General features: G+C 39.3%; 1 protein-coding gene across 14 annotated transcripts in view; it reads left to right on the top strand.

The window, feature by feature from the left end:
• Positions 1–24,270, top strand: part of LOC131028772 (transcription initiation factor TFIID subunit 1) — a 139,540-nt gene that overhangs the window by 110,973 nt on the left and 4,297 nt on the right. For all 14 annotated transcript variants that reach the window (XM_059221710.1, XM_057959111.2, XM_057959113.2 and 11 more), the window contains 2 exons: positions 3,035–3,249; positions 3,426–3,548. In XM_059221710.1, coding sequence (XP_059077693.1) covers positions 3,035–3,249; positions 3,426–3,548 — 338 coding nt within the window. The remainder of the gene's footprint in view (positions 1–3,034; positions 3,250–3,425; positions 3,549–24,270) is intronic.

The following is a 24,270-nucleotide window of genomic DNA, read 5'->3' on the forward strand; positions in this document are numbered from 1 at the left end:
CAACTTATCGACAAACTCCTCATATGAATGGATCAAGTCATTATCTTGTGTTCTAGTCTGTGGTGCCACCAATTGTATGCCACACCCTCCAAGTGCATTGTAGCAAATTGAATGGTCTTGTCTTCCTCCATAGGCTTAAGTGATAGGAATGTGTCGAGCTTATGTACCCGGTGCTCACCTTACCGCTCCCATCAAATGTGGGCAAAGAGACCTTGTTTAAAGAATCCTTGAATTCTTGAGGCTGAGTGCCATGCCTGGTTGGCCCTCTAGGTCTCCTTTCCTGTATTTCCAAGCGAAATCAGGCTTTATCTCTCCACTGGTTCATAAACTGATTTAGGTTCATTAACTATCTGACATCAGCCGGAAGCATTCTGTACTCGTCATATGCCACCATAACATCATCCGTAATTTGAGTTTCTTCTTCCTCAACTTCTGGAACTGCTTCTTCAACTGGCCTTGGCAAAATCACAGGTCTTAGAGACTGATCAGATCTGGTGCTCGTTGTTCTAACAGCGTTAGAAGCTGTCCCATCTTGATTTCCATGCTCAGCTTCACTTCTATCTCCATCCTCTTTTGGTGCATGCGGTTGCTGGACCCTTGGGTTTCCAATTGCAGCTAGAAGCTGCTGCTGAGACTGCATAAACATTTGCATCATCTGTTGTTGCTGCTGTGCCATTATATCCTGAAGGCTCGGTTGTCCATTACCACCATCATTTCTCTGTTCCGCCATGTTGCCAGGATCAAACAGGGGATCGTCTTCTTCTTCTAATTGTTGTTCAACCCTACTCTAGGTGAAGTTTCTATGTGAACCTGACCCTCTAGAGTGCATAGAACCAATTCAAACTGACATTCAAATGATTAGAAACAATACACATCCATATTTTCTGACATGCAACTGATTAGAAGCAACATGTGACTATAAATTCTGACATGCAATTAATTGTAGATAACATGCAAACTTCTGGGAATCAACCAAACTGACATGCAATAGTGAAACCCCAACAGGCTGGCAAGATCACCAGCTCTGATACCACTGTAATGATCTAACTTGGAATTTTAAAGAATAACAGATTGCTACTACTGATTCGAATTCAGGCAATTGCTTTGGTACCACTATGATGAACTAACTGGGAATTTGTGATCTATGGACAATATAATTATCCATTCTTGAATGATATAGACTGATAATTCTCTTACAGCAGCACTGATTACAATATTATAAACATATTATTATTGCCAAACACAAGGAATTGATATAGGACTGAATAGCAGAGTGACTACTTATGAATTTCTAGTTTTTGTGCAGCTGCTGCTAATACTGATTAAATACACCCTAAGCATCTTTACCTTGACATCTGTATGACACCATGTATGCGCTATGATCAATAACCAATGATATGGCTTCCCTGAGAAGCTGATTTCTGCCTTATGCAGAGATTGCTGGTCTGGGGTGACGTCCAGGCCTGAACACAGGGTTTTTCGTCCTGTGGAAGAGAATTTGCAGAGCTTCCAATTAGATACAAGCATTTATCAATCGCTGAAGAATAGAATCCCCCAATAACATCGACCTCTCTTTTATCATTGTATGCCAGCCACAGATACATTGTATCTAGTCGCTTCTATACTAGAAACTTATAACTTGGTTGACTCTATCTAAAATGTAAACTTAATAATTTTTAAATGACCCCACCTTGATGTCCACCTAGACAGCATAACGTTATTTTAAAATATGGCCCTATCTTTAAGCCATAACAATTAATTAAAACATTTTCAGGTCCTTGCTATAGGTTTTTGGGCCTAATTCAGAAATATTTCAATTATTCCCTTTATTTATTATTTATTCTAGCCTTGGGAATATTGCAGGCTAGAACTTGACTGCCTGTGGCCTGTCATTTGAGAAGGGACATTACAGTATGTTCAGGATATTTGCAGATAAACTCAAATGCCCGTCATCTTATGGCATAAATTAACAAAACTACTATTTGCAAGCAATTCTAAATCTTATTTCCCTTTAATCTAGCATTGAAACTGAAGCTTTCTTGGTGAATCTGCAGTGAATAAATCAAATCTTCAAGCAGGATGATATTCCAAAATGTATTTCGCCTTTGCATTGAGGGAATTTACTCTTCAGAACTATGACACTGAAGGACTGACACGTGGAAGTGCATTAGAAGGAATGAAATTATGTTAACATGCCATAATGTCCTAAATGACCAATATAGGTCAATGGGAGTTTATATCACAAATTGTTGAAAGTTTGAAACAATTTGTGGGAGAAAAAGGATCCAAAAAGAGGCTACCAAGTAGCAATAATCAAATAGAAGGTCATCTCAGTTCATGCATGACCAATGAAATGGGCTTGACAATCCGATTGCAGAAGCATCTCTCCAGCCCATTGTCGACATGTGAAGGACTTACAGCTTTCCAATTCACATAGGAAGGATTAATAACTAGGATCTAATAAAGATATTCAAGGGACAACGTCACATAAAGGTTCACAATTTGCCAATCAATGTTATCAAGATAAATTAATAAAATCAATTAAAAAATAATACTGTTTGCTGGGAAAGAAGCTCCAAAAGTGACTATAAAATGGGAGGTGTAAACAATGCAACAACTAAAAACTTTGAATGCCTTGGCCAATAATATATGATGGAAATCAGGTACACTAAATTGTAGTCAAACCCAAGGCATTTATGTAGTTAGCATTTCACATGCAAATGTTAACAGCAATCAACTAAGGGTTGTGGGTCTATCTAGATGCTCTGGTTGCCAGCAAATGTACTGAAAACACTCAATCAATAGTATCCAATTCTTTCATTATTTTTCTAGTATGATCACTTTTTATCCTGGGCATTATTTATCTTCTTTGGATTCATCTTGAAAGATAAGTAATACGTGAATTAAAGGAATGGTATAGACAGTTGCTTATCTGATTTTTTTGTGGATTACTCCCATTTTATTAATGTTGTCATTCTACATTGACTCCTGACTATTTAGTCTATTGATTATTTGTGTACTTGTCACTTCATAGATGATGAAGCAGAAGAACAAAAGAAAAAAAAGGCAGGAACTAGTTTTAAAGGGAAAAGAGATCAAGACATGCAGGAGTCCCAGAAGGATTTGACCCTGTGGAATAAGGATGATAATTGCAGAAAGACAAAGAAGGTATTCAAGCGCATTATTCACACAACGAAACCAGATGGCACCAGGACAACAAGGGAGGTTCTTATCACTGATCCAAAAGAGGTATGGATTATTTAAGTGTCTATTTTATTAAATTTAAACAAGAGTAACACCTTATTTTTCAACATGATTTCCTATTGTAGCTAGGATCATTGACAATCTACATGAGGTACATTTTGAAGATTTGAAAATGATTCTAGACTTGTGAATTTCTTTACATATGTTATTTTTTATTCCAGGTGGAAAAATATTTTGCGAATAAGAATGTATCACAGAAAGGAAAGAAAAATAGTGGAAATAATGCGACTTTGAAGGGATTGGTTCTTAAGAAAAAGAGTCTCCCAAACAAAGATATTAAGAAGGTCAAATTTCTTACATTCTCTTTTTTCGATGGATTTGAGGTTTTGTCCAAGTTCTTGCTGTTTATATTGAATTTTCATACGCTGATTTGCATTTCGCCAATCTAAAATCAATAAGCTCATTTGTCATGGAGGTTCACTATATGATAGCATTATTCATGATTGCCTATTGTGATCATATCCAACATCAGTATCAACAGGAAACCATCCATGTATTGAAGACTCATTGCCATTTCTTTTTGATAATATGTATTTCATTAATCAGGTAGATACATAACATTTTTTTCACCTGGCTGCATGATTTTCATGTGAAGATAAATTTTCCTTTGTTGCAGTGCATGTTATTTTCACTTAACATAGCATGGATTTAACCATTGTCGTTCTAGACAGGCCTTAGGCTGCTAGCAACTTAACTGATTTTGCGTGTCACTTGCAGGTTTAATGGCATCTACCAATCACCATAGCTAAACTTTATATCAATATTTAGAAAATTTTGTAGTAGCACGTGGCCTCTGCATAGAATTCAGTAGATTTCTTACTCCTACCCTGTACCATTAAAGTTGACAGAAGGCAGCAGATAAAATGGGGGGTTGGAAAGCAGCAAATGAAATTAATCCCACAGTGCAATATAGATGATTGTTTGTTCCTGCATAATAGATATATATTTTTACTTTATAGACTCTCCTTAATCTTCATCCTTGTTACGACAAGGCCATCCTAAGTGTGCAATTGTATACATATAAAATTTGGTACTAGAACAGAAAGCTCTAACTTATTACTTAAGCATATGGCCTTCCAGGTAAAGTTTAAGCATTCAATGGAGAGGAATCTATTAAGAATTTTACCCAAAGGATTTGACAATTAGCATAAAGACCCATGCATAAAGTGAGTGTCCCCAAGATGCATCTTAGTATGAGTCAGATGAACATGGTGAAGTGTAAAATATGTTTGCTCAGTTGACGTAAGCTTTGTAACTTGTATATTTACATCATATTTTTTAGGCAGCCTTTTGGATGCTAGAGCCTATTCAAACATAAATAAACATTGCACCCTTCAATAGAAAAATTATTGCAGAATTGCAATGAGATTGGTTCCATAGCTGAAAATATGCTATGCACCATTTTAAAGATGAAGATAAGATTAATTTTTCCATTGTGAATTTCCTGAGTGCTATGTTCAATAAGGAATATATTGGTGACCCGTAGGACATATTGTAAGCTAATTGTCTCATAGGATGAATCCACATTGGCTTAATTGTAGAACAAAAAATTCTTTTAAAACATGTTGAAGGCCTTCCTAGAGTCTACAAAGTGTTTAAGGTATTAGGATAATATTCTTTATTGTTAATTAATGGTCAAATATGTAAATATTGTAAATTTAGTTTCTTTCTATTTTTTTACGATTGTTTCTTTTAGAAACATCGTTATTGTAATTCTTTATAATGGCTTCATGATCATTTGTAAATACAACAACTATTTTTTACCAATTACATTTCTGTAATATGGTATGAAAGCACTGGTTATTTTCGAAATAATTTTTCAATTAAAAAATTCGTCACGAATTTTTTTAAACAGTTTTTTGAAAAATTTCTCTGCTTATTCGAAATTGCTCTTGGTTCGTGTGCATTGGTCGAGGGTTTTTTTGCGTCTTTCTTTGACGCGTTCGTGTTGTAAATCCCGATCATTCTCGGACGTCGGTTTCTGTCTTCACACGAACTGCATTCCGTGCCTTTTTCCGTGTCGCGACCTATTTGTGTGTGTGTTCACGTCATTCTTTTTCCCACGCCCGTGAAGAGTTTCGTATCGTGTTTGCTCTCAGCTCGCGACGACAACTTTTTTCCTTCCTTCTGCTCACGAACAGTGACATGATTTTGCCCTTCAACGTGAATTTTTTCGTGTTATTTTTGGCGACTTGCTTTGTCTCTGCGCACGACGCGATTTAAAATCGCGTTTTGTCTCTACATGCGAAGGCTTTGTCTGTGAATTTCCATTTTTTTGTCGTCTCCTCTGCACGGGTTCTGTGTGCGGCGACCTAGGGTTTCTCAACCCTCTGTTTTTTCTGTCATTTTTTTGTCGGATTCAGATTTTGACCTTAGATTCATGGTGGGTTTTTTGAACCCTCAATTGGGCTGCTGTTCAATTTTTCTGGGTGCATTGTTTTTCATTACTCGATTTTTGAGCCGTCGAATTTGCATTTTGATTTCAGATTCTTTGTGGGTTTTTCAAGAACTCTTCTGGGTCTTCGTTGGATTTTTTTGGGTTAGCCGAATTTTTTTCTTGACATCCGTGCCAACCGTACTTCAAATTTTTGGAAGTCTGTACCTGATTTTGTCTCTATCTCTGCATAGGGATTCATCTTCAGTTTTATGCCTTTTCAAATTTCTCATTTTTTGTGCATTGGGAAGCGTTCACTATGGCGTCATTGACCAACTTGATGTTGGAAGGCAGTTAGCGATTTAACGACAAAAAATATAACACCTGGAAGCAGTGCATGCTGACTATTTTTTAATATCACCACCTAGATGATCTGGTTTTGGGCAAAGAATCTCGTCCTTCCGCAGCCGGAGCTGATCAGGACAAATTTGATGACCGCAATTGGGAAGCTGTTATGCTTCTCAAGCTCTTTGTCATAGATGGCCAGTTACCTTAGATTCCTTCTGGCAAATCAGCCTCCGAAATTTGGAAGCATCTGAAGCAGTTGCATGAGACATCCGACAAAAGCCGAGTGTTCTTCCTGAAGAACCAGTTGTTCTCCATCATGATGGTTGAGTGCATGCCCTTACAGGAGCATCTCATGAAGATTAAGGACATTCGAGATCAGCTCGAAGCTATTGGTTGGAAAATGGAAGAAGAGGATATGGTAGTCATAACCTTGAAGAGTCTACCAAAATCCTACGAGCACTTCATAGAGACACTCAACATTACGTCTACGAATGTTGGTTTGAAATTTCCAGAGTCGTGGACCAAACTTCTGCAGTAGGATCGCTGGAAACAACAGTTTGGTAGCGGTGCCACTTTGTCCTCCTCAAAACAAGCATTTGCAACCAAATCCTTTCACAAGGATAAAGGCAAATCTCAGTCATTTCAGTCCTCTCAGCAGAGGGGCTCTAGTCAATCTTAGGATGGTTCGAAGAAGGTTCAATGCAATTATTGTCACAAATATGGTCATATGATTAAGGATTGTCGCAATCGCATAGCTTCCGAATAGTGGAAGCAGGGGGGGTCTCAGCATAAAGCCAATGCCGCTGAGCACACAGAGCAGAAAGAGTCTGCCTTTTATGCCTTCATGACTAAAAGACCTGCAGACCATGTGAAATCTTCTGCTTGGTATATTGATTCTGGTGCTTCTCGGCATTTCATTCACAGGCATGATTGGTTAACAAAATTCTCTCCCTCTACTGATTGAGTTATTTTTGGAGGAGGTGAAGAGTATATCGCTGTCGGCAAGGGCAACGTTCAGATACAGTCTGGTGGGAGGAATCTCATATTGCTCAATGTGTACTACGTTCCTGGCATGGAACTGAACCTTCTCTCTATGAGTCAGATTATGTAGCATTCTCCTCAGCTTGATGTCATCTTCAGTGCACATAAGTGTTCGATTCTTGTTCGTGCAACACGCACTACTGTTGCTGTTGGTATTGAGGATCATGGTCTTTAGACTTGTGGATACAGGTGATTCTCTTGAGCATGCCTTCGCAGCAAAATCCTCCTCTATCACCTGTCTCTGGCATCGGCGATATGGTCATTTGAATATTCACTACCTTGCTCATCTTGTTCGGGAAGATTTAGTACATGGCCTACTTGATATTCTAACTCAGAATCAACGAGTTTGTGAAGTTTGTCAGGTTGGTGTTGTGAGCATTTTCACACATCACCCCATTGAGAATGGGGACCCTCTCTTTTCTTGCTTTCTAGGGTTTTTGTTAGTGTCTCGTGGCCTTCTGCTTCAGTTTTGCTTAGTTTTGTCAAGTTTTGAATGGTTTGAGTCTTAAGGATTTAAAGTCAGTTTTTGCAAACCAAGTGATAACTGTTAATTTTAAGCAATCAGATGTTAATCTTAAATAATCAAGTTATAACAGAACAATAACAACAATAAAAACACAAAACAAGACGCACCAATACCTTGGGAAAACCTCCCTCTTGGAGGTGAAAAAACCCAGCCACAAAGTACAATATGTATTATCTTAAATGTAGGCAATTACAAGGCAAGTGTGCTTATCTCAGATTGATGTTCAACCAACAAGATAGCTGATCTAAATTCCTCTTTATATGACAATGGAGATTGCAGCCCTTATCATCAGCATCAAATTTGCTCAAGGCAAATCTTCATTAGCTTTGCAAGATCTTGATAGCATCACCTAACAGCTAACCTTCACACAATGGATGAGGAGCAAGTTCACACACACGAGAGAGAGAGAGAGAGATCGCCAAATGTTGGAGAGCAGATTACATGTGTTGACAACCTTAAGAATAATTCGCCTTGTATGTTATTGATTCATTATGCCATGCAAATGATTTGCTTATATACTTGACTTGTGGTGTCAAGTCTCAAGTGGTCCTGCCTTGTTAATTTAATAATAATATTATGTATATTGTCCAAATAGGTCTTGACCTATTAAGACATTATTGCTTGATTGCCTTTATCACACGCTACATGAGTTTGGGCCCAGCCCAATTACATAATTGCTCAAAATACATATTGGACCTACCCTATCTACAAGTTACATTCAATATAGGACCACAAGTTACATCACCCAATTAGGGTCAGACCAAATTACAAGTTACATTTATAGGGCCTGTCCTATCCACAAGTTACATTATATATAGGTCTTGCCCAAGCAAGACATAATTACAAGTTACATGTATTTGGGTCCAGCCCTAAGTTCGATTTACATAATAGATAATACGTGTGTATTTTAATTGTCATTGGCAACATTAAAATACAATAGATAGGTATCCGAGATAGGTACAAGTAGCAGCTACACTCCCTCTTAGCTAGGGAGGATAGCTGTCACTTGTCATGATCCATTCATGACCTTCATCTTGCATTGCCCGCAAGGATGAATGTATAAGCTCCATAGAGTATACCTGCAATAAAACACATAAATATCATGAACTCATTTCATGATGTCTATCTTGCATTGCCTGTAGAGGATGGATCCACCTTGCATTGCCAGTAGAGGGTGGAAGAGGTCTTACATCTCAGCCTTCTCCCAGAGAAGGATACACTGCCACCTTGCATTGCCTGCAGAGGGTGAGTCCACCTTGCATTGCCCGCAGAGGGTGGAAGAGGTCTTACACGTCAGCCTTCTCCCAGAGAAGAATACAATGTCATAATCTTCCATCTTGCACCCAAGCATAGAGTGAAAACATAGTCCTCCATCTTGCACACAAGCATAGAGTGAAAACATAGTCCTCCATCTTGCACACAAGCATAGAATGGAATCTAATAAACATAATCCTCCGTCTTGCACACAAGCAAGGAATGGATCCACCTTACATTGCCCGTAGAGGGTGGAGAGGATCTTAACATTAATATATGGTTGGTAACTGAGTTGTCCCAAAATGGTGCAGGAAGGATAATATATTACCCTTTTCCAATCCTATATCTTGAACATAATTTATCATGTAAGAATGAAATGTTGCAATAGTATTCAGCAGTAAACCTGCGAGAATAACCTTGCAACCTAAACAGTAACTAGACTTCCAACGGTATTCAGTTAACTTGTAGATTCAAAATTTTCAGATTAAGCATGTAGATTCAGAACATTAGCTCAAAGAATATTTATTCGCTTAATTCAACAATTTCAGACTCAATTCAGATCTTAAACACTACATAAATATGCAGCCCAAATGAAATAATAAACCCTTAACAACAACCTTAATTAACCAAGAACCCTCTTATAATATTCGGTTTAACAAGCACCAAATAGAGATTCTTTAACAAGTAGTAAATATAAGAATCTCTCAATAAGAGGACTTTGATGACAATGAAAACATTAAATGTTAAATGAACGAATCTTTTATTTAAATTATTGAGAGAATACCCCTGAATGTGCCAGATTTACTATCAACCTGACGAAGACTTCCACACGAATTGCAAATATTACCATGCAGGCTTCTCCATTGGTCGAAGGTGAATCATATCCTAATTGTTGCAAATGCGCCCTCATTTGCATTAGGTTCGCTGATCAATGAAACTTGTTTCCAGCCTAAGGAAGATGTTCACAGTTTGACGACCTAATTCATTAATCAACATGCCATAACCTAATTCTTTCTTTTGGTTTCAGTGTTGCTTCAGATCTGATTTCTATTTAAACTTGTCACCAAAGAAGGAAGGAACAAGAGATTGAATTACATGATTAAATCTGATCACTGGCTAGTACGAACCTCGCTCTGATACCATGTTAATTTTAAGCAATTAGATGTGAATCTTAAATAATCAGGTTATAACAGAACAGTAACAACAATAAAAACACAAAACAAGACGCACCAATACCCTGGGAAAACTTCCCTCTTGGAGGTGAAAAAACCCAGCCACAAAGTACAATATGTATTATCTTAAATGTAGGCAATTACAAGGCAAGTGTGCTTATCTCAGATTGATGTTCAACCAACAAGATAGCAGATCTGAATTCCTCTTTATATGATAATGGAGATTGCAGCCCTTATCATCAGCATCAAATTCGCTCAAGGCAAATCTTCATTAGCTTCGCAAGATCTTGATAGCATCACCTAACAGCCAACCTTCACACAATGGATGAGGAGCAAGTTCACACACGAGAGAGATAGAGAGATCGCCAAATGTTGGAGAGCAGATTACATGTGTTGATAGCCTTAAGAATAATCTGCCTTGTATGTTATTGATTCATTATGCCATGCAAATGATTTGCTTTTGTACTTGACTTGTGGTGTCAAGTCTCAAGTCGGCCTGCCTTGTTAATTTAATAATAATATTATATATATCGTCCAAATAGGTCTTGACCTATTAAGACGTTATTGCTTGATTGCTTTTATCACACGCTACATGAGTTTGGGCCCAGCCCAATTACATAATTGCTCAAAATACATATTGGACCTACCCTATCTACAAGTTACATTCAATATAAGACCACAAGTTACATCACCCAATTAGGGTCAGACCAAATTACAAGTTACATTTGTAGGGCCTGTCTTATCCACAAGTTACATTATATATAGGTCTTGCCCAAGCAAGACATAATTACAAGTTACATGTATTTGGGCCCAACCCTAAGATCGATTTACATAATAGATAATACGTGTATTTTAATTGTCATTGACAACATTAAAATACAATAGATAGGTATCCGAGCTAGCTACTATTTCAACAATAACAGAGTCAAGACACTGTTGAAGTGCCCAGTAAAGCCAAAGGACGAAGAACGCAATTGATTTGAGCGAATTCAGACAACTTTCTTTTTTTGGAAAGTTTTTTTTTTTGCTTTTTCCTATTTTTAGGAAGTTTCATTTTTGGCATTTTTAGCTCTAACTTCGAGATGGCTATTTTTAGAAAGTTTTCCCTATTTTTTAGGGATGTCTGCTTTTTGCTTTTTCAGAGTGGGGACCTAGGGTTTGCACCAGCACCACTGACCTACATCGATCGTGATAAAAAATTTTCATGTTTTGACCCAAAAAGCTAAGTTCCTACTTTTTAGGGGTCATGGCGCTTCAGATGGGTTACTTGAGTATGGATGTCAAATATCATGTTAATCTGGCTTAAAATCTAGCTTGCCGGTTCGGGTTTGGGTTCGAAGAATTGGCATGCGGGTACAACAAAATTTTGAAAAGGGGTTTGAGTTCGTTTGGGTTTGTTAGTGCAAAAACATGTAAATTTTGTATATATATATATATATATTTTAATATTTGTGCAGCCTGTAAGCATGAATTAAGATTAGCATGTCACATAGCATCATATAAACAACAAAACAAACATAAACTTGTAATCATAGCATCATGATCATACCATAATAGCATCATATATATCAAGTTTAAGATCAAAATGACAAAATATTCAAGTATCATTGTTTCAACTTTCAACAATATAAAGTTTAATCATCAAATGGATCAGCTAATTCATCCTCCTCCTCCTTCTCATCCTCCTCATCATTGACATTGACATTAGATGAGCCAACGCCACTTGCACTTGCACTATAAGTTTGCTCGCCCTCCAAGTCATCAAGTGTCAATGCAAGAAGCTAAGAAGCGGGAGCATCCAAATCAGTATGCTCTGGCTCTATATCCCACATCTTCGTTTCCCCTTGTTTGTAGTCACATTGTTTGTGTGAAGAAGACATAGGTTGGAATGCACGTATACTAAATTCTCCGCTCTTTTTGATAGCAACCTATTGCACTTTACTGAGTGGATGAAAGAGTATGTGCTCCAATTTCTTTCCGAAGCAGATGAACTAGCAACCTATGAAAACAAAGTAAGTAAACAATTAAAGTTATACATTAATAAAATTAAAATTAAAAATTACTAGCAACCTATGAAGACAAAGTAAACTATAAATAAACTTGTGATAAATTTTAATTAATTAAACTTACTTGTGATAAAACTTTTACAGCGAGGGGTTGTAGGTGTTGGAAGCATGCACCATGGAAGTACCTCCAGCTATGAGAGTGCCTCAACACTTAGACCATTCCCATTTGTGAATTCTATGAACTCATTTGTAACCATATCTCGCAAATCATCATCAGGGTATGGTCTAAGAAATGCTGCCTTGTACCCATCAGATACTTCTAGATCTCTTCATGGTGGAATCCTTCTTGGTTTATCAAGAAACTGATTGCTATAGTACTTTGGTGTCAAGGCATAGGCAAGAAGATGCAAAGGAGTGATCATCTTATTCCACCTTTGTACAATAATTGCTTTCACTTCTTTGAAGAATTTCTCCTCAGGGTCATTCTTTTTTGCATTTATAGTGAACTTTATTTTTTCAAGCATTGAGTCAATTCTATCATAAATCTCACCAATGCAAGGCCTATCCATGTCGGTATAGCGAATCATACTCATAATGGGCTCAATGATACTTAGGAGATATGTAACAAGATCCCACCATTTCTCATTCAATATTCTCTCCCTAATTTTTTCTGCCCTCTCACTGCTACTCTGCGTCCATACAATCCAATTGTTGCTGATCACCATATTGCATAGTGCCACTCTAACGTCCACAAGTCGTCTTAAGACGATTGTGTTTGATGCAAAACGGGTCTCAACAACCTATAACACAAATTAATGCCAAAATGATTAAAAAATAAAGCCAAACTTTAAAGAAGAATACACAATATAGCTTACACAATGAATTATGAAGATTGAAATTAAAAAAAATCAGAAAATGTAAAATTAAATTACTATTTCACTTACCTTCAATAGCTCCAAATTCGAAAAAGGATCTAAAAATCCCTTGAAACATGTGGTGGTTTGTGATGAACATCTGGATGTCCTCAGCCTCTGCATACACATCTCTGATCCATTTTATTTTAGTCCCAATCCTTTGTAGCATAAGATTGAGTGAATGGACCGCACAAGGTGTCCAAAAGATGTGAACATAGCGTTCCTCAACCAATTGTGTTTGATGCAAAACGGGTCTCAACAACCTATAACACAAATTAATGCCAAAATGATTAAAAAATAAAGCCAAACTTTAAAGAAGAATACACAATATAGCTTACACAATGAATTATAAAGATTGAAATTAAAAAAAATCAGAAAATGTAAAATTAAATTACTATTTCACTTACCTTCAATAGCTCCAAATTTGAAAAAGGATCTAAAAATCCCTTGAAACATGTGGTGGTTTGTGATGAACATCTGGATATCCTCAGCCTCTGCATACACATCTCTGATCCATTTTATTTTAGTCCCAATCCTTTGTAGCATAAAGATTGAGTGAATGGACCGCACAAGGTGTCCAAAAGATGTGAACATAGCGTTCCTCAACCAACAAACCAGCAGCTCTACAATTGTTGTTTTGTTTGCTTTTCCATGGCGGACTTGAGGATAGCTTGGACATGGCAGATTTTGTCTTTGTTTTGCCATTCTCACCTTTATTTCCCCAAGGCGGACTTTGCGCAAACTTCATGTTTATCTAGAACATCTGGAACAAAACCTCGTATGGAGATTTCACTTTGCTTTTTAGACTTGGAGACACAAAATTTTGATTCTGAAGATAGGAATGCTGCTGCCATGACCTGAGGGACCCAATCCTAGGTCAACTTTCAAAAAAGTTGGAAAAAGCAAAAAAGCAAAAAGCAATCCAAAAAAGCTGCTTCCCGGATTGGTCCCAAAGTGCCAAAAACAAAAAAACAAAAACAAAAAAGTAGAATCCCTAAAAAATGGGAAGGTGTCAGAATTGACCCTAATTAATTGCGATCTTCCTCCTTCGGGCCTTCTGAGTGCTTCCATGACGTCCAGACACAATTCTGAGCATGATTTTTCCATTTGACCAAGGATGACTCCTGAAAAAATATCTCTCATTGTAAAAAGACTGGTGATTAGCAGTTGCGATGCCAAGGCAAAACCCTAAAAAGCAAAAAGAGGGGGTCCCTATTTGCAATGGGGCGATCTGTGAAAAAGGTCACAACAAGTAGGAGTGGTGATTTTTCCCAAATGGTGCTGAATGTCTTTCCTCTCTTCATACCACTTACTCCTACGCCCATTCGTTGTCTTCATCTCATAAAATTCTGTGAAGGTCGTGCCTCTGCATATGGTGACCCTTAAGCCATTGCATTCATCATGAAGCCTTATCATCTTACCTTCTTGATTCGGTTGTTCTTCCTCTCTGCTTGCTGCTCCTTTTTCCAGAAATTTGGCCCTAAAAGTTTTTTTTTTTGCGGATGCCTTCTCACCACCAGAGCTACTCCCTTCTACTTCACTCTTTATATGTCTTCCAGTACTTGCTGGTTCAATCCTTTTAGAAGTTGGAGCATTTTCATCATGGTATCCCTCATGCCGATCTAGAACTCTTTGGTCTCCCTAGTGAATTCTTGAGAATTTTCTTCTTCTCTCTCACCCATGACAGCCTCCTTTTCTTCCTGTTGATAACTCAGATCTCTATCGCTCATGAAGCAAACCCAGGCTGGCAGGATGCCAAGCTCTGATATGTAAAGAATCTCGACCCAACTCAGAAATGAAACACAATAACAATTCGCACCAAATCAATGCATCACATGTAACCGAAATGACATTAGGCAGTAACAAGTAGGCGATTTGCTTAGCTGAAGCTACGCACCAGCTAAGAGTTTCTGATTTGGCAGCTATGCTCCAGATCAGACAGACTATTATTCCCCAATTCAACATGCTTCCAAAAAATGAAATTTGATCCCTATAAATACCGAGTTTGACCCTACCACCAAAGGGTAAGTCGGCCGAGCAAAAGAAAAAAATACATTTAATAATTCAAATTCAGTGGCGCCAAAAAAGGGGACCACACAGAAATATTTAAATTTAAATATTAAATTTAATGATTAATGTCGAGGGACATTACAGTCCCCTCCCTCAGCTTGTTGCTGGTCCTCTAGCAACTTCAGATTTGGATGCTCGAATATTTCTATTCCCTCCCAGGTGGCGTCTTCAATGGGCAGGTTTTTCCCCTTCACTAGGTACTGCGGTATGACCTTGTTGCGTAGCCTTTTTACCCTTAACATCCAGCACTGTCTCAGGCTCGAGGATGAGCTTGCCTTCATCATCAAGAGGGGGTAGTTCCGCCAAGGGAGTGATCTGCTGAACTAATGACTTTTTTAAACACGAAACATGGAAGACGTCATGAATTCTGCTTTCCGGTGGCAACTGCAGTTCATATGCGACTGCTCCAATCTTTCTTGTGATCCTATAGGACCCATAATACCTGGGTTTCAGTTTTTCCGCCCCATTTCCTTTGAGGGAAGTTTGTCGGTAAGGCTGAAGTCTTAGATACACCATATCACTATGGAATGTTCTCTCTTCCTTCGGAGTGTTAGTGTTTTTGACTAAACATTCCGCAGCCCAAGCAACTTGATTCCGCCGGAAAGACCATTCCATCCTTTTTGCTGTCACCATCATAGGACCATTTCTCGAGAGCCCTTTGAGAACAACCTCCTTGCCCTCGTGCTGGAATTTTAGCTCCAGAGTTTGGTAGTTGGTAGTATGATCTCCTAAGGAGTGGAGCCACTGCACCCCGAGGACTATATCTGTATCACCGATGTCTACGACATAAAAGTCTTCCTTCACCCAATGGCCTCCCATAATCAGCTCTGTTTGCGGTATTCGTTTTGTGCATGGAAGAATGTTCCCTCCCACTGCCAGGACATCAAATCCTTCAAAGTTTTCTGTCTCTAAACGCAACCTTGCCACCGTCTTCTTGTCTATGAAGTTGTGTGTGGCTCCCCCATCGATTAGCACGGTCACCTTCTGTCCTCGCAGAACCCCTCTCATTCGGAGAGAATGAAAGCGAGGTGTTCCAGATAATGTTGCCAAAGTGCCTTCAGACGAGCCTTCATCTTGCTGTTCCTCCATGTTGTCTTGTTCAGTGGCCCCCCCTTCACTTTCATCATCGGGAACCACCGCGATGTAATAAACTTGCCCCCTCCCTTGGCACCTGTGTTGATTGCTCCATTTCTCCTTGCAATAATAACACAACCCCTTCCTGCGAAGTTCATTCCTTGACAGTCCCTGTAGATCCATAGGCGGTGCCTTTGGTGGGGGATTTGTCTTAAGGAAGGGTGTCTTGGCCGGCTCTGCTGGTGCATTTTTCATGGTGATCTTCCCTTTCTCGGTGGAATCCCCAAGGCTTAAGGCCTTTCGAATGGCATCTTCTAAGGTGATTGGCTCCAAAGCTCGTACCAAGCCCCGGAGAGAATCAAACAGCCCTTTGATGAAGAAGAAGGTAAGTCTTCTATCTGAGACATCAGATACCATCACAGTGAGCCTTTGAAATTCTGAAACATATTCATCTATGGTGCCAAATTGCTTGAGCGTGGTCAGCTCCTGAAAGTATGCCTTTGGGTCCTTCCTGTTGAACCTCTCTAATAACTTCTGAGTGAATTCTGCATATGACTTAACTTGTCCGAAACCTTGGGTCACAATGCCATGATGCCACCATTCGTGTGCCAGCTCCTCCAAATGTAGGATGGCGAATTTGACAGCTTCTTCTTCCGTCATGGGGCTGAGGGAAAAGTACGTGTCCAACTTTTGTATCCACGATTGAGCTGTCATCTTTCCGGATCCATCGAAAGTTGGCAATGAGAGTTTGTTGATTTTATATTGGAGGTCTCTATTTCCATGATGCTGTCTTTTGTCACTACGCCTGGCATTGTAGAACTGATCGAAGGTAATGGCTGCTTGGGCTTCAGCGCTCAGGTCCAAATACTCCTGCACAATATTGGCATAGCTGCGCTGTTCTCCTTCTGGTCGTCCATCTGAACTGGGCAAGAACTTAGGTTGGGTGTGAGTATGCCCATGCATAGTTCTGCTATGTCCTCCTCCATTCGAATGTTCTGGCCGGCTTTCTTCAGCACTGCTGGAACCACCTGTAATGTGGTTAACCGTAGCTGTGAGGGTTTGTATGGCCTTCAGCAATTCTTGGTTGGTCTGGTCCTGTTTCTTCATGAAGTCGTTCAATTTATCCTGCGGATCTTGATCCCCCATCTTCTTACCTCTGTCTCCTATTCCTTGAGCCGCTTCGAACTTCCTCCTTTCCCGCTCTAAGGCATGGATGTCCCTCTGGCTGAAGGGCATAAGCCGTAGCCCACAGGCTGGCAGGTCTTAAGCTCTCTGATACCACTGTAAAGAATCTCGACCCAACTCAGAAATGAAACACAGTAACAATTCGCACCAAATCAATGCATCACATGTAACCAAAATGACATTAGGCAGTAACAAGTAGGCGATTTGCTTAGCTGAAGCTACGCACCAGCTAAGAGTTTCTGATCAGGCAGCTACGCTCCAGATCAGACAGACTAGTATTCCCCAATTCAACATGCTTCCAAAAAATGAAATTTGATCCCTATAAATACCGAGTTTGACCCTACCACCAAAGGGTAAGTCGGCCAAGCAAAAGAAAAAAATACATTTAATAATTAAAATTCAGTGGCGCCAAAAAAGGGGACCACACAGAAATATTTAAATTTAAATATTAAATTTAATGATTAATGTCGAGGGACATTACATGATACCACTGCAGTATCCCAGTCAAACCTGCAAGTTTATATGCTCAGTTGTAGACTGCTCAAGGCAGAAATTTAACAGAATTATAAAATCAGAAACATAATTGTAGATGTGAGATCATAATTCAGAGCAATTCACTATCTAATATCTTATGCATTAATTCAATACTAGCAGTACAAACGATTTCATAGCTTCCTTATAAATTAAATATTCTAAAAATATCATATTAAATGTAATCTGATTACATTTGGCTAGAATTCACATATAAAGATTGTTCTCATACGCACCAAAAAGTGCTAATTCTTCAACATTGACAGGCCCGATCTGTGAGCCCTAACTGATCAAGCACATCTCCAATCACTCTAGAAATAACTTGCTTTGCTGCTGTCACGAAACAAACAGCAAAGTAGGGTCTTGGACCCCACAGCAGGAGGTAAGAAGAATTGCTGCATGTAGACTCTATAATCCTTAGTTTCAGTCTGCCCGTGTGTAACCTCCTTCCACCAGCCATGACTAAACTGCACAGAAATTCGACTCAAAAAATGGTATCCTTCTATGCACAGGGATAAGGAAATGGAGGGCAGGGTTGACATCCTGCCTGCAGTGTTTCCTGAGGGCTTTGTCTCAGGGACACTGAGCATTTGTTTAAAACTTTAATGTGTTTGCAAATAAAGACTTCGATGCTCTTCACACAAACGCACCTTACTAATACCATTCATCTGCTAATGTCAGCCCAAGATTACAGAGGCCCAGCATACGCTAAACAAGCTGGCACTGGCAAAATTATTTAATGAAAATAGTGGCAGATAAAGCGATGTTGGATAACACCGCCCACAATTAGGCTGGCCGACCCAACCTTAAATTGGGGACATCATAAAGAGGCACAGGGTAGACAGGTGGCACTTCAGAAGCTTGCTATGTGATGTATATAAAATTATGGACAGAAGCCCAAGCATTTGAAAGTTGGTTAAGGGTGTCGTTCGATTTTGCATTTGTCCATTTGATTTCTAAACTGCTATCAAAGGCATGCACATGTATTCAAGGTGCACACATAAGTACATTGTGAATGCTATATGGACACTGCCATTCTAGTTATCTCCAGTTGTACGTTTGGTCTTTGTCCACTATGTTAAATTTAGGAGTCTTCTCATGTGGGTATATGCTTCTATGGATCACGGTTTTGAATGTCTTTTAGAAAAAGATTATTTATAGTATGTTTCCCTACAACTTTTTTTATTTTTATTTTTTATATTGCATATATGAGAATAACGCTGTTACAAAAAGATTGTCCGGAGTGTCTATTTGGACCCCCGGTCCACATTTACAAAAACAATACGCAGGTTAACTACTGCGATATATACGTGGAGGAATACCTTCTTCTAGATCAATAGACTATAATATTTTATACAAAACAAAACAAAACCAGTATCATCAAAGTTGCCAGGCGATTATCCTTGGAGAATTTGTTCCTGCGGTGCATCTATCCACGCAGTCCATCCCTTGGGGCCCTCCATCTAGATGGCTTGTTTTCCGTCCAGAAGTTCTGTGAGCATCCATATTTGGTCTTTAATAGGGTCTTGCACTCTGGCAACCTCTGCTCCCAGGGTCTCCAGAGCCAGGTCTACATCTTGCTTTCCTCTGATTGCCTTCCTCCATTTGTATCCGTTTTCCAACTCGTGAAGGAACATCCTTGCATTTCCATCTTTATGAACCTGATGAATTTGTTCTTTTCTACATTCATCTTCATTGATACCTGCAAGAGAATTCGGTGAAGGGTGAGTCCACGAAAAGACTCAGTAAGGGCCCTACCTAAGCCCTGAAACTTATCTTCATTTCTTATTTTCCAAATATACCATAAAATCTCAGAAGTAAGAACATACCAAAAGAGGTTAGTGTCTTTTTTCAGACCCTTAATATACCCGATTATAACATCAAGTACAGTAAATTGATTAGGAATAGCAATACCAAACAATAACCAGATTTCTTTAGCAATGCTACATTCAAAAAAAATATGTCTAACTGATTCAGGAACCTTGCAAATATTACAAATATCACAACTGTTATGATCTTTTCTGAGTGGCAACCTGTTAATAATCATAAGCCATTTAAAACATTTCTTTTTGGGAGCGACAGGGCTACTCCAAAGCCTAGTAAAAACCTTCTGCCATTGTTTAACTGAAAAATCTGCAAACCACAGTTTATTAACATGGGAAATTATTGCTTCATCATATGTTAAAGTCTTATATATAATGCTAGCTTTAATATTAAAAACAGAGATGGTATTATTCCACAAAAGTTCCTTACAACAGTCTATATCATTCTTGCATTTTTTGGGCAAGTAAAGTTTTTCGCAAGCTTTTTCTAACATATTATAGGTTCGGAGCTTTGAAGGTTAAATCTAGCTCTAAGGGTATCCCAGTCCAGCAGCCTATCATCCTTAATAATATCTTTAAAGCAGCAGATGCCTTTTGTCGCCCATGCTTTGGCAGAGAACCCCTGCGTAAGAGCCAATGGTATGGAGGAGTGCAAGAGATTCCACCAAATGGATCTACCTCCATGGATAAACTCATTGTTGCTGACTCTATTATTGCTGATGAACAGGTTAATACTAATCCAGGCCTTCCAGATAGACTTGAAGACATTTGACCCTTGTACTGAGACCTCGAAATCCCCAGCCACAAGGTCATAGAAAGGTAAGGATTTCCAAGTTTTGGCCTTTTTCGGTACAGCCTTCAAAATGTTATTCCTAACCAGAACCTTCCAAGGTTCATTCCCATCTAGTGCCTGGAAAATCCATTTTGTTGCAAGAGCAATTCCTTGGATTCTCAAGTCCTTTAGTCCTAGCCCTCCCAGAATCTTGTCCTTATGACACCATTCCCATTTCACAGAATGCATCTTCTTTTTACCTTTTCCATCAGACCATAGGAAATTTCTGATGGTTTTCTGTATCTCTAGGATCTGGTAATTGGAGAACATCCATATTGAGGAGTTGTAGATGCTGTATGAGGATAGAACTTTTTGACACATCTGCATTCTCCTGGCGAGTGATAGATACCTATTATCCCACTTGTTAAGCTTTTTGTCTATTTTGCTTCTAACCCAATGCCACATCTTTTTGAGGGATGGGGATATGGCAAACGAAATTCCTAGGTACTTGACTATTTTGTTGGGTCCTCCCCATTGGATCCCAAACTGCTGTAACCATTCCGGAGGCGGCTCCTCCCACCCAAGCATGATAGATTTGCGCTGTGAAATTTTGGCCCCTGATATCTCTCCTAGGAATTTGATTTTTCCTTCTAGGGCCTCCATATTCTGTTTACTGGTTTCCATAAGGAGTGTCGTGTCATCAGCAAATTGTGCATTGATCAATTCCTCACCATTCGGAAGTTGGACCCCCTGAACTTTAGGAGAGATAGTAGAGTCTCTTAGTATGTAAAATAGGGCATCGACTGCAATAACGAAGAGAGCAGGGGCTAAGGGGCAGCCTTGTCTAATAGATCTGCCTAGAGTAATGTTTTGTGACAGGGATCTGTTAACTTCCACTTGAGCCGAAGCATCTTTGAGTAAAACCATAACCCATTCACAGAATTCTGCTGGAAAACTAAATGTTTCTAACATCATCAGAATGAACCCCCATTCTACCCTGTCGTATGCTTTCTCGAAGTGTAGGAGAAACATGGCTGCGTTCTGTCCTGAAGTCCTCACCCATTCCATGGCTTCCCAACTGATAATTAGATTTTCCAAGATATATCTTCCTTTGATAAACCCTGTTTGTGTGGAACAAATGAACTTAGGAAGTATATTCTCCAATCTGATCGTAAGTGTCTTGGCCAATATTTTGTAAGATACATTAAGGAGTGTTATCGGTCTCCAATTTTTTATAAGGGACTTGTCTCCATCCTTGGGAAGTAGTTTGATAATCCCATTGTTAATTTGTTCCCCTAAAGAACCAGTGTTAAAGGCCTTGGTATAAAGCTCATACAGGTCATGACACACCCAGTCCTCATTAGCTTTGTAGAATTCTACCGTCAAACCATCCGGGCTCGGAGATTTGTCATTATTCAGGCTTTTAATGGCACCTTTTAGTTCTTGCAGAGTGATAGGCCCCCTTAATGACTGCGCATCTTCCTTTGAAATCTTGGAGGGAATAATCCTTCTGCATTTTTCTCTTGCCTCCCGGGAATTAGCGGAGTCTTCAGATGTGAAGAGACCTTTATAGAATTGGAAGAATGCCTCCTTGATATCCTCAAGATCCTTTATTTCTCTGTTTTCTAACCAAATCCTATCAATTTGTTCTCTACATTGTTTTTGTTTCAGCATATTGAAGAAGAACTTGGATCCTTTATCCCTGAATTGCATCCAATGAGCCCGAGCCTTGATCATGGCCCCTTTGGTCTTAGTTTGCTGATGCTTTCTGAGACTATCCCTAGCCAGGGCTATCTTTTGAGAAAGTTCAATATTGCAGGGATTGTCTTGGATCTCAGCCTCACATAAGTGAAGGTTGTCAGATAGAGTTCTCTCTTTCCACCTATAATCCTTGGCTTTCTTTTGCCCTATGGTTTGAAGCAGCACCTGCCAACTATCGACATTCTGGTTCCATCTGTCCACACTAGAGTTCAACAATCTATTACTTCTGTTAAACATCCTGACAATCTTGACCCCACTCAACACATCCGAGTCTAATAGAAGGCTGGAGTTTAGAAAGAATTTATCCTTAGGAGTTCCTTGGCTCTTGGGTAGTCTCTGAGCCTAACCTGTGAGATGGCAGGATGGTGATCTGAAAGTGTGGTCGGATAAACCGTCATGGGATTGCCATTTTTGCCTAGGTCAAAGGAGAAGTGGTCTTTGTTAACATAGAATCTATCCAGCCTACAATAGATCCTATGCTTCCCACTCTGATAGTTGCACCAAGTGTACCAAATTTCGGAGTTATCTTTCTTTTTGCAGAACAGGGGGTCGAACAGCTTCTTTCGGCTTTTCATTCTTTCCCAGTGTATTTTCTCCATCCCTTTCCATTCCATAGTGATACCTCCACTTTTATCTTCCTGAGTTTCAACCATATTAAACTCACCCCCTACAATCCAAGGAATATCCGGTAGTGCAGCGATCCAATCCCACAATGCAATTCTCTCTCTGTAGTCATTGGAGGCATAAACAGAACAAATTCCAAATCTGATTCCATTATCCTCTAGGGACACCCAGACTGCTCTGTTACACGGTGAGCATCCTTGGTTTACTACGCGCTCCTTCCATTTGGGGTTAATAAGTATTCCAACACCTCCTCTACCTCTGTCATGCTTTGAGGAAACCTTGATAGTCTTTCCATATAAATTCTAGGTTGACTTCCAGGGTAAAATTTACAGCCTTCAGTTCTTGAAACATAATAAAGTCTGCGTTCTTATGTTGATTGACAAACTTTCTGACTATCTGTTTCCTGTCTGGAGATTCCAAACCCCTAATGTTCCAAGAGATGCACTTCATCTTGACACAGTGTATTATTTTATTCTTTGGATGCTTTAAACTTGTTAAAGCATCTTGGGAGATGTTTCTTCTCCTCATTATTCCTTCTGTTATTAGCACCCTTGTTTTTGGATCCCAGAGGTCTACCCCTTCTTCTTCTAGGAATTGCCTTGGGGTTTTCATTATCCGTTGTCCATTCTCCTTCTTCTCCTGTGCACTCTTCACCCTGGTCTTCCTCCTTGATTTCAGAAGCCTTCCTATTATTCCCCTGACTGGGGGTCTCTGGGGTCTTAGAACTAGGTTCCAATGCCTTCAACCTATCTGGAAGGTCTAAATTAACAACATCGCTAGATAGTGGTTTAACTTCACCAGCCTTAGGGTCAGCAACAATGACCTCAATCACATAGGTATCCTCTAACTCTACAAACTTCTTAGGGGGAATGACAAAGATCGCGTTAGGAGAGGGTTCAGTTTGGGAGGAAAGCTCTACCTCGGTGATATATGGAGAATCTTTTGATGAATCCATCTCAAATGAAACATCCATGTCTGCCGAATTTCTGTGGGAAGCTTTATTCATCACCCCAGACCGGCTCCCTCCCAAACTTAGCTCACTACTCACACCATCTCTATCCTTAGGGTTCCGAGCTCTAGGGTTATTATCACCAGAAGCTAGGCTAGAGAATTTCATCTCTGGGGGGACCTCATGAACATCATCCTCCATAGGCAATGTTAAATTGCTATCCATATTTATCTTATTAGTTGCAAACGTTGAATTATTAGGACCATTTGCCCTAATTTTATCCAAGGCTAATTGTTGAGCATTTTTTCTCCTTTTCTTAGGATTTTTCCCCACAATCTGAAACTCATCCGGCGAATTCACATTTATCTGCTTGAGAGCATTTGAGAGTGAGGGGTGGGGGCAACTCCAAAGCTACCTGAATTGAAAATTTTTTCAGGTTCCTGGAGTTTAGAATTTTCTCCATTTAGGAGATTATTGATTTTTTTACTAATGGCATTAAGGTTTTCCATGCTCGGGATGCGCTTTGCCTGAACAGGTGGTGGGTTATTGGATTGATTGCGAGGTCTATCCGAGCCCTTAAAT

Source organism: Cryptomeria japonica, chromosome 5, assembly GCF_030272615.1.
Source record: "Cryptomeria japonica chromosome 5, Sugi_1.0, whole genome shotgun sequence".
In the NCBI taxonomy this organism is placed as follows: domain Eukaryota; kingdom Viridiplantae; phylum Streptophyta; class Pinopsida; order Cupressales; family Cupressaceae; genus Cryptomeria; species Cryptomeria japonica.